General features: G+C 41.1%; 1 protein-coding gene across 3 annotated transcripts in view; it reads right to left on the reverse strand.

The window, feature by feature from the left end:
• FAM126B (family with sequence similarity 126 member B) overlaps positions 1-12,500 on the reverse strand; it is a 1,024,500-nt gene that overhangs the window by 567,563 nt on the left and 444,437 nt on the right. For all 3 annotated transcript variants that reach the window (XM_044075704.1, XM_044075703.1, XM_044075705.1), the window contains one exon: positions 9,837-9,938. In XM_044075704.1, the coding sequence (XP_043931639.1) occupies positions 9,837-9,938 (102 nt within the window). The remainder of the gene's footprint in view (positions 1-9,836; positions 9,939-12,500) is intronic.

Consider the following 12,500-nt stretch of genomic DNA (forward strand, 5'->3'; position numbering starts at 1 on the left):
CCTAAATGGCCCATCTCAATACCGAAGATTGCCAAATTCCAGTAATAACGGCCACACAGGTACAAAACACACTCTCTAAAGCCAAGAATACAGCATCCATGGGACCAGATGACATCCCGGGCTGTGTACTACATGAACTACAATATGAACTGGCACATCACCTAAGTGTCATGTTTAATCATAGCCTCACCTCAGGTTTCGTGCCCACTGAGTGGCGCAGAGCTACAGTTATCCCAATCCACAAGGGGATCCACCTTGGATCCCGAAACTACCGTCCCATCAGTCTGACAAGCCTTATCTGCAAGGCCATGGAGCGTATTATCATGGAACTTATAAACAAAGACATTGGCAACCTTCAAACACTGGACCCCACCCAGTTTGGGTTTGTGAAGGGGCCGATCTTGTCTCCTGAACCTGACTGACTTCTTTGAATCAGTCTCCAGAGCCATGGACAAGGGTAAGGTGGTCCACACAGCCTATCTAGACCTTGCCAAGGCCTTTGACACCATCCCCACTCTGGAATCATAGATAAACTTACTAAGTTGGGCATTAATCCCTATGTCACCCAATGGGTTGCTAAATGGCTTACTGATAGAACCCACACTGTAAAAGTAGCCGACTCCAAATCCAGCTCCAGACAAGTGACAAGTGGAGTACCTCAGGGTTCAGTCCTGGGGCTGCTCTTGTTTGGCATCTACTTCTCTGAAGTACAGGTCAACACTAAGGGACTCTGGCTAACAAAGTTTGCAGATGACAGCAAACTGGGAGCCATTATTGAATCCCCAAATGATGTGGATACTCTACAAAAGGGCCTTACAGAAACAGATGCTTGGTGCCAGAGCCATGGGCTCAAGCTCAATGCCAAGAAATGTATTGTTATCACCTTTGAGGAAAAACATGTATCCATGAATTACCATATAGGTGACAGTACACTAAACACAGAAAGTGTGATAAGAGACTTAGGGACACAGGTGGACAGTGGTCTCACCTTCGATAACCACATCGCCACAACAGTCAGGAAATCCTTCTATGTGGCTCACCTCATCACGAAGGGCTTTTCATCCAGAAAAAAGGAGGTCATTGTCCCACTGTACTCATCCCTCATTAGACCCATTATAGAATACAATGCCCCATTTGGTATGTACCTCTCAAGACATCTGCAACAACTGGAAAGGCCTCAGAAATACCTCACTAAAAGAATCACAGGCCTAAAGCAGATGCCCTATGCTGACTGCCTTAATAAACTCCAGCTATACTCTGTCGCATATCGTCTACTCAGAGGCGATCTCTGCTTAACATACAAGGCCATGTCAAACCCAGAGCTGTTGGACATGCTACACTTAAAGAAATCCCAATCCCTCAGAGCTACACGCTCCAGGGATCTAAACCTTGTCATCACAATAAACAAAACATGCTGGAGGGATAGGTTCCTGACCCAGACACTCCCCAGACTCTGGAATAAATTGCCCATACATGTCAAGCAGAGTGCCTCTTTGGACCTCTTCAAGAGGAACCTTGATGATTGGATGGGAGAAAGGAAATTCACCCCAGGGATCACGTCAGTCGCCCTGCTAGACAGGGGTCCAGGAAAGTAAATAATGTGGGAAGAAATAGCCAGGGAATTGTTATGGCTAGGCTTGTATAGGCCCTAGGGCTGATAGCCTAGTACCAACCTATGAACCTATGAGGATGTTGATAGCTTCCACATTTTACATTTTCTATGGGAGCCAGACTGTACTGCATGATATATTACCAATACCAGCCTGACATCATATAGGTGGGATGTAGTACTGTCAACATATTGTGCCCATGTCATGTCAGGTCCTGGTTATGGCATCTACAACACTTGGTAGTGTATTACAGGGAGAACATATTTGGCTGTGGGGAGGGGGTATGCCTATTCATACAAGACGTATATTGTTTGGGGCCTCTCAGCCCCATTAACGGTGTATGTGGACATATTTGTTTTTGTTAATCTACCATTGCTATCTAAAGATGTATGGCCATATATCCCTATATATATATATATATATATATATATATATATATATATATATATATATATACATATATATATCTGCTTACATATATAACTATGTCCATATATATATATATATATATATATATATATATATATATATATATATATACATAAATATATATCTGTGTACATATATGTAACTTGCTGTATATATGTAGACACAGAGGTGTAGACATATATATGTGTCGATGTAGGCATTTGCATGTATATATGTTCATATATATTTATATATATGTATATATTTCTAAATATATATATATATATATATATATATATATATATACATATATATAGATAGATATGTTGTATCTGTTTAGATATTAATATATTTACACACACATACATCTAAATATTGGTATACATTCTCTGTACTGTTGCATGACTGGGCTGGATGATATGTTTCTGAAAACATCAGATTTATGTATATCTGGCATGGCTTAGTGGTAAATCACTTTGTCTATGGTGTGCACGGTCCTAGGTTCGAGTCTTGCAGAGGGTGTTTATTTTGTTGCTGGGCAGAACATGGGCCGTTGGATACAGAGTGATTAAGGCACTTTAAAGCAGTTGTAAGCAGGTTTGCACGGAGGTAAGCACTGCTAACGTCCGGTTACAGTTTCTTATACTCAGCTTCTAAATTGCTTAACCAGTGTAGGCATTGATTACCCCCATGCAAACAGGATTAGATCCGCCTACTGCTGATTAAAAGTGCTTACTCCCACTTACCCCCACGCTAATTTCTTTGAAAGAAAAAAAAGGGTTGATAGGAAAGTGGTTAAAAAAGGGCACAAAGAGGGAAAGACAGTAGGGAAAATAGCTAGGGATGTGCAAATACACTGAATTTGGAGGTAGATTTGGACACTCAAACCCCTGGGAGCGGGGTGAGGACAACAATTATAAGTTGTGATGCCTATTAGACTGGATTACATGTGTCCAGTGGACACGTGTGCAAAATGGACAGCTATGTATGGGGCATGATATTTTTTGTGGGAACAGATTGCCCTTTTTTTTCTTTTTCCAGGTGAGAGTGGGATGTTGGAGAGGGGAAGTAGGTATATTTGGGGAGGTAGGTTGGGTAGGTTAGCAGACAAGACACACAAGACACCTACAGAGGTGGTATATGACATGTGGGGGGTAAACACCTTGATGTGGAGGGGTGTTGGGATATCAGAAGTCCACAAGCCCCTAGTGGTAACAGAGGGACTGAGGTCCCCACCCATGGGCAGTCACTGCTGCACCTTCACAGCCCCGAAGGTGGCTGTGCTGGGGGCTGAGCCGCAGTGCCAGGCTGACTCTCTAATCATGATATGCAGCCCTCGAGCTGGCGTAGAAGATAACCGAACTGCTCGTTGATCGCTCCGCACACCATGACCTGACCTGGCAATGGGTGACAGGTGCCTGTCCGCACCCACTCCCAGGGGGGGTGAGCCCCATCCCCTGAGGTGGTTCCACCCGAAGGTGGTACAGGACCAATGGACAGGCAGGTCCGGGGTTGGGCCCCAGACATGCTGGTGCCCGGTGCCTCAGCCAGCTGAGGTGGGACAGGTGGGTCCGCTGGGACCGGCCTTCCCAAGCATGCTATAGTGTTTAGATTTCAACATCATATATGGGTTAGTAATAGTCAACACATTCCAGGGTTAGGTATAACAGCATGCATAGGTATTCCCATTAACCCAGACACCAGATATGGAACAGCTGCATAGAAAACAAAACACATGCATATATGGGACCACAATGGTAATACAAACAGCATGCAGGTACATTAATGGCACCATGCCAGCAATGCCGGAATAATTCAATATGGCACATGCATGGGAACCATTAAAATATTTATCATACAATTGGACATTATCAGAGTCAGTACATACCAGTTGGGGTGGGTGTGTTGGTTATTGCTGGAAATAAGGTGGGGGGGGGAGATGTCAATTAACAAGTAGTATATATTCCTGTACTCCACATTACTTTCCTAGTCAGTACTGTTATCTGTACCTTACAAGTCTTACTACACTGCCCTATAGACTTATACTGGACAGTGATATGGCTGTCGACATCATTACACATGAACCGGTTTTACCTGCAGTATACACCTCTTACCTCTTACCTGGTATACCTGTGGAGGGAATGTTTGTTAACACTGGCTATTCCCAACTGTTTGTACACATACACCCAGATTCCAGGTTGATGTTTTGAACTATGCTATCCAACTCTTTCTGCACAGACTCTGGCCATGTGTTGACCACATGCTGGTGTGCCTGGACATATCTAGAATACTGCCCTCTTCCATCTTTAGTGACCTGACAGACATATACATGCTTTCCTACACAGTTATATTATGTAGCACAGTGTGGGCGCAGTGACCAGTGATGCGAAACTGCAACACTCACAATCCCCTACAATACCAGGGTAGGACAGTACCAGTACAAGTTATATTGGTCTGTATTTCTCAGCACATTGTATGTATCCAATGTACCAATGTACCTGTGGGAGTAGTGTTTGTTAGCACTACCCGACTGTTACCAAACAAAGTTCCAGATTACACATTAGTATTATGCACATACATCTCACTCTGTCACAACATGGGAGTGTAGATATGACATACCTGAAATATTACTCTCCTAACAGTTTTGGGGGTTGCTACCATGACATGTGTGTTCTCATGATGGTTGACAATTACTTGTATTCCCTGTTTGCTGGCTACACATCTGGGATCATCCCACAGACTTACCAGGGGGACAGGCAGCAGATATGGGCACATATACTGGACATTCTGGCCTCATGTGTACAGTTGTGGGGTATGAATCTGTATGCAGTCTAATTCCACTCCCAGGATTCAGATCATGCCTGTGTCTGCTAAAACTTAAACACTGTCCATCACAGTTGTGTCTGCTAAATTGATATTGCTGTACATCTCCAATCTGCTTTCTGTCTTATTAATCCCATGTGCTTATGCATTCTGACCTTGTATAACAACACTCTTATACAGATTTCCTAGACAGTTATATGTTGTAGGACAGTGATGTGTAATAACTCATTATTCAGTGCAACTGCACATCATTCTTTTATTTTATTTCTGGGCACAGTGTTTGTATCTGACAGACCTATGGTAGGACTGTTTATTAGCACTACCTGAATGTTCCCACACACAGTACCAGGTTCCACATTACTATTATGCACATAAATCTCACTCTGTTACTATACACACTCTGACCACAGCTTAACAAGTTAGGGTGTAAACGGGACATACGTGGCATCTTAGTCACATAAGGTATTGGGGAGTTGCTAGTGTGCCAGGTTTGTTGTCATAGATGTGTGTCAATCAGTTGTATTTCCTGTTTGCTGCCTATACATCTGGGATCAGCCCACTGATTTCCCAGGCGGACAGGTTTATAGACAATAGATATGGGCCACTTTAATAGACATTCTGGACATATCTGTACAGTTGTGGGGTATGATTCTGTATGCAGACTATACTATCACTGGCAGGATTCGAACCGTGGCTGTGTGCTAAAAAAACAACAGTTCACATCTCAGTTGCATGTGCTATTCAATTTTTGTTGTCTGCATTTTCCCTGTTTACTATCTATGTGTCTCTCAGTTGTACTAAATGGCCTCTGGGGATTACACCTGTCATATACAGGCATTCCTATACATTCAATTTATGGTGCATGGTGTGGGCAACAGTGCTTAATACTACAGTATTATTACATGACTGTAAATCTACATTACTTTATGATACCAGAATATACACATGCAGTCCAGCAGTGAGACTCGTTTTGTCAGGATATTACACTTTTATTGCCATACAAACAATATGAGACACTTCCTGCCATATTCTCTAGTGTATGCAGTACTTGCCTTGAACAATACAGGTTTTATACTAGCAATTAATTTACTACTACTTTTATTTTTATTTCCTATGACAGTAAAAGCATGAGTATTACTGACCTGCCTCGCGTTGCAACCGTGTCAGATGTGGGCCTCCTGGTTCGCGGCCCAATCCGTTGCAGCTATGGGGGACATAAGAGGAATATTTAGCCATACATATCCATGATATACCTGGGCTGGCACTTATTACACACATACTGGGGTGATACTTACACACATCTGGAACATCCCCTGATGCTCTAGCCTCTTGGAGCCTCTCCTCCAAGAGGTCCCACTTCCGCCGCTTCAGGTTGGCATAGTGGTGCCTGACCTGCTCACCAGTTTGGGGTATGCCAGTGGCACTGGTGAGGTCACAGGCAAAATGGTCCCAGGCCTCCACCTTATATTGGGAACCCTGGTACTGGCCCTGCAGCAGTCTCTGTGCATGGTCTTTAACTAGGAGTCCTGCCATGACCTTGGACTCCTGGATGCACCAGCGCTGCACCCAGAAGCGCACTCCTCCCTCCTCCCCTTACTGCCATAGTGCCTGCAAGGGGAAGCTACAACCAGTTATGAGATGTATTCCCGCCTCTTGGGTTTAAGTAAAGTGGATTTCCCGCACTTTTCCGTGACTGGTCAGTTTTGAAAAGGCTAAGCTATGGGCAAATCTGCTTACCTAAGGTTGGCATTGTTTAAAGGGGTATACCACTGGGCACAAAGTTAACTGGTCTACACATTGCTCACACTTTCTACGCTGGCCTGTGCAATGCTTAGCATTGCTTACATTAGACCATCATTATAATGCCTTTTTGGTATTCTGTTATTATTCATTACACCTTATATGTATGCCTGGTATCCCTGACTGATGTGTACATACACTCTGTGGGGTCCTTGCGTTTTATTGGGGACGTCAACACTCTGTTACAATCACACCTCACTTCTGGGCTTACTGCTGTACTCCAGTTCACATATTTATGTTATTTAGTGGGTTATGGCACATATGACTGTATACGGATGCCTTTCACAGGTTCAGTTTGGTTAAACTATGGTTGGGACATGTTATTACTACTACCTCATTCCTCTGTACTTCTGTGAAGGCTTGGTGGATAACTACTGGGACTATGGTGTATAGGATCCTGGGTTCGAGATCTGCATGGCTGTTTATTTTGTTGATGGGCAGAACAAGGGCCGTTGGATACAGAGTGATTAAGGCACTTTTGAGCAGTTGTAAGTGGGTTTGTGCGACGGTAAGCACTGCTAACCTGCTGTTACATCTGCTTACAGAGAGTTAGCTTTAGAATTGCTTATCCAGTGTAGGCATTGCTTACCACCACGAAAACGGGCTTATGCCCACTAACTAGTGCTTAATTATGCTTACTACTGCTTATTTGTGGTTAGACCTGCTTACTAGTGCCTTATTCATTATGATACTGACACCTCACAAGTGCATTTACTGCAAAACTCCATTTCATAAATATATGTTATTTAGTGGGTTATGCAACAGAAATATTGGGCATAACGTGCTTTGCCATGTAAAATAGAATGTGCTGCAGTGGGACTTGAACCAGGAATGCCTGCTTGTTAGGTGAATGCTCTGTCCACTACATTATCGCTATGCTGCTTCATTTGCCTATATCTTCCTTGTTATCCTCTTCAGCCTTTTAAGCTGCTTTAACCGTAGCTAAGAGATGGGCACACATGCGTAACTACGGTTAGCTTCAGTCAGATTTTTTTTAAAAAAAAGTTAGGGTTTCTTCATTTTATTACTACATTCTGTTGCTGTTATACACAAGGAGGACTGTTGGTGGGGATATGTGGACACCTGTGAGCGGTCTCACTCATTGCATACCCCTTTCTACTGTTCTACATTGCAGGGGCATGTTTATTCTGAGAGCTCTGCTCTCAGACACACCCCCTGCACTCTTACATGCTCCATGTAAGCCTAGGAGCTCGGGCAGCGCACCTTATTAATATGCATGGCGTGCTGCTGCCCTGCTCCTAAACAGTCGTTTCCGTGCAGGACTAAAATAGTCCTGCACTGCTCCTAAACGGTTGCTTCCGTGCAAGACTAAGCTAGTCCGGCACAGAAGTTTAGTAAAACTGGGGGATTATCTTACAACTTCTATCTATTCTTAACCAATGTTTCATATTATGTCTAATTTGGTATAATTATTTAAACTGTAGTCGTTTTTTGTATTACTTTTAAAGCTGTAAAATTATTGTTCTTAAAATGTTTTGTAATACTTTGGAGCTTTATTGCCCAGGCCTCTGCTAAAAATGGGCTATTATCAAGTTGGACTTTCCCTGAAATCAAATGTCAACAAATAAATAAATAAATACATAAATCCTATTAAAAAATACTTTTTTCAGTAAAAAAGCAATTGCTTACTGTACTGTGTTTACATGATATAGAGCCCACAGCAGTGCCCATCTCCATCAGAGATTCTCAAACTTAGCAGTATTTATCACCACTTCCATTTTAAGTAAAAGTCAGTAGTGCTTTCACAGTGCATTATGGGTCAGAAGTAGTTTCCAAGTAAACAAGATCAAATCAAGATGCCCAATACCATGACAGCATTTACAGGTTTTGAAAAGAATTAAAATTAGAAATAATTACATATTATGCAACAGACAGGTTTGGATTGTGTGGCACTTAATGATACAGTACATGACATGCATACATATAAACGCACACGTACACATTTGTTCTCATAGTGGTCCCTTAAGAAGTGTAACAATATTAAATTTCATTACTGGAATGTAATGAGTGCAGGGGATATCATAATGCTGAAACAATTACCTCCATATAGCAGAGGTGAAAATCTCAAACGAAATATAATAAGTCCACAGTGTGAGTATCTAAAATTCTTCTGATGACAAACCATAACATTTCCTCTCATTTCTTTAACATACACACACACACACACATATATATATATATATATATATATATATATATATATATATATACACACACATATATATATTACTTATTTATTTTACATTTGTTAACCGGGTTAGTCCAGCTGAGCGTTTGGCTCGTTTTCAGTGGAGACCCGAGGAGAAAAGCTCCGCAGTGAGTTTTCATATAAATGTAATTACAGACAGTTAAGACACTACCATTTGGAACTACTCAAACAGATACAGAGGCAGCATTTACAATGCATCATACTGAAAAAAAAAACTTAGGGTATAATGTAATAAAACATACAAAAAACACTTTGATACAATGTCTTCAAAGGAATAAAGCAGTCTTACTTCATGTTTAGTTATATACAATATATGTACAAAAGGAGTGGCATTGGGCTAGGTAGTTAGACATAGTAACAGAGGAGTTTAAGTTTATTAGATAGGCAGTGGAAGATGAAAAAAGAGGGAGAAGAAAAAAGGGGGGTTATTAGAAGCTTGGGTAGGGTAGTGTCATATATAGATATATATATATATATATATATATATATATATATATATATATATATGTTTTCTTTGCTCCCTTAGTGGTCTTTAAGTGCAACAATATTAAATGCCATTACTAGAAGTGAAGAACATACTAAATAAGCTGCCATGTATTTCTTTATTTGATATATTTTGAAATACTTTGTAAATAATGCTTGTTTTTGTTTTGAATGTTCAAAAATGTACTTCTATCCTCATTTTGGAGATTTTCTACCAGGGTCTCCACTGAAAATGGGCATTTCAGTTCCCAGATGAACTTTCCAGGTAAACGAAAGCAAATAAAATAAAGTTAAAAATAAAGCAATGCAAAAAGTTTAACCAAGTGTTTTGCTGACATCAAGTTTAAGTATTCAAATTCACCTTTGCTGCTGCTAGGTAAAATATAGTCAAAAGGTCCTTAAAGTCTACATTTTTACCTTTTCATCTCCAGGCAACTACCTTAGTTGTCAGCCATGATAAACACTACATAGCGATGACCTACCTCATTGCTGAGGTCCTGAATGACTTTATACAGTGCCTGAACTAGTGTTTTCTTCTTGTAAAGCGTTCCTCCGTAACTAGAGATCTGGGTTTCAGGTAATGCCTAGAATAACAGAACAAAAATAAATGTAATAAGTGCAGGGAATATCATAATGCAATAACAATTATCTCCATATAGCAGAGGTGAAAATCTCAAACAAAAGGCAATAATGCCAGAGGGCATCTGAAATTCTGCTGATGACACATACAAACCATAACATTTCCTCTCTTATTTGTTTAATACATTCACAAACTCATACTGGGAAAAGGGGGAATAAAGCAGCAAACAAATATCTAAACAAATGAATAGGGAATGTGACCCTGAACATTTTATATGAGATACTTTTCTTCAGTAGCTTCTTTTAAGAGGTAGTAGTATCGAAAATTCAGTGAAATTTTAACATTACTAAGAAACGTAGCTATTAGCCCTAATATACTTTAATTTACTACTTGTTTATTAAAATACATTCTGCATAAAAAGGCTGTGATGCAAATACAATACTTTGATGACATGTCACTCAGGAAAGATCTCTATACTGCTGATGGGCTAGTATCTTCTGCCAAAAATATTTAAGGAACAGAAATACCTCACTAAAAGAATCAAAGGCCTAAAGCAGATGCCCTACGCTGACTGCCTTAAAAAACTCCAGATATACCCTGTCGCATATAGTCTACTCACAGGCGATCTCTGCTTAACATACAAGGACATGTCAAAGAAATCCCAATCCCTCAGAGCCACATGCTCCAGGGATCTAAACCTTGTCATCACAATAAACAAAACATGCTGGAGGGGTAGGTTCCTGACCCAGAGACTCCTCAGACTCTGGAATAGATTGCCCATACATGTCAAGCAGAGTGCCTCTTTGACCCTCTTCAAAAGGAACCTTGATGATTGGATGGGAGAAAGGAAATTCACCCCGGGGATCACGTCAGTTGCCCTGCTAGACAGGGGTCCAGGGAAGTAAATAGTGTGGGAAGAAATAGCCAAGGAATTGTTATGGCTAGGTTTGTATAGGCCCTAGGGCTGATAGCCTACTACCAACCTATGAACCTAATAATACTCAGTATCTTCTCCAAAGTTATATGCACAGCTATAAGGAACTTCTTGGGTAGCCAGGTATACTCCCCTCTTTGTCTAATGATGTTACTACTTTAAAAAGTAGGAGTGGGATTCTGTCTGTGCTCCCCAGTTTGAAAATTACTTTGGTGTCCTTGGAAACAAGAATCAAACTAACATCAGTCCTCTACCTTCATTATCAAAATATTGCCCAGTCTTGAAAATGTTTATGAAATGGGGAATTTGAAAATATCAAAAGATACATACACAGCAGGGATAGGCCCAATGGTATTAACACCACAGAACAAACCATGCATAATCAATGCTAGTACACAGCTACTCTTTTATGCTAATGCCTCTAAAAATGATATCTTAACTGTGGGATCACCGAACCTCATTGCAGTTTTCAACAGCACTCCATGGTGGACGTTAGCATCTGCATATAGCAGTGGCTGTATAGGTATGGGGGGGGGGGGCAGAATATGCGTTAGGCTGATGACAAACGAAATTCAGTTTAAAAAGTCAGTAAACCTACATTTGTTGGGAAACTCCTGAGCAGAATGTGGTTCCATGGTTTCCGTTAGTTCACAATGAAAAGAGAAGGCTTTAGAACCTCTCTAAAAGACATTGAAAAACTATCACCATACTATAAGAATCAAAGTAGTTTTAGATCAAGTCATCTGTTCTCCACTGTCCTTTTCAAGATCACAAGAGAGACGCATCCTATCAAGGCCAGCAAAAGATGCAACGCAGAGAACCAGTTCTGGATAGGTGGCTAATTCATTACTAGATGCATGTACATGTTCACAAATACACACACATCTTTGTGCAGTTTATAGGATCACCACTTCATCTTCTAGCATATCATTGGAATGTGGGTGGAAACCTGGATCCCACAGCAAAAACCAACGGAGACATGGGGAAAACACTCAGAATCCACAAAGAAGGAACAGCACCAAAAGTCAAACATTGGAATGTGGGTGGAAACCTGGATCCCACAGCAAAAACCCACGAAGACTCGGGGAAAACAAGCAGAATCCACAAAGAAGGAACAGCACCAAAAGTCAAACTGGAAAACCAAGCACAGTGGGGCAGCACTGCAACTTGATGCACTACTGTACTGTGAGTGAATGTATGGATATCTCTCCAAGAACAGATAACAGAAAACAGCTTTAGTGTTATCTTTTTAGACACAGCTACCTTCTATATACACAAATATCTCTGAAGATTTATCACTAAATCAAGATTTCTTACACTGCAGGTTTTTTTGGTACTTTTATTTTTGCCCCTTACCTCTTGCTACTAGCATCCACCAGTGCACCATATTGCTCCTGTCTTGCCCTGTAACTTCCTAACCAGGGGATGGGGGAACCAAGACTAGCAGAAGTCTAATGTGACCTTGCAGATGGGTATAGTCTCTCTTCAGGTAGAGAATCACCTCATGCTCTGTGACTTCTAGGACTTGCCATTTTCCCTTATGAGAGGTGACAGTCATGGAGGCAAGAATCACCTACATGGTCAGTGAGGAGGATTTCTTAAGATATGTGGAGGGAAATCCCAAATTTGGAG

The sequence above is a fragment of the Protopterus annectens genome, chromosome 6.part1, assembly GCF_019279795.1.
Source record: "Protopterus annectens isolate FY-2018-M chromosome 6.part1, PAN1.0, whole genome shotgun sequence".
NCBI lineage: Eukaryota > Metazoa > Chordata > Ceratodontiformes > Protopteridae > Protopterus > Protopterus annectens.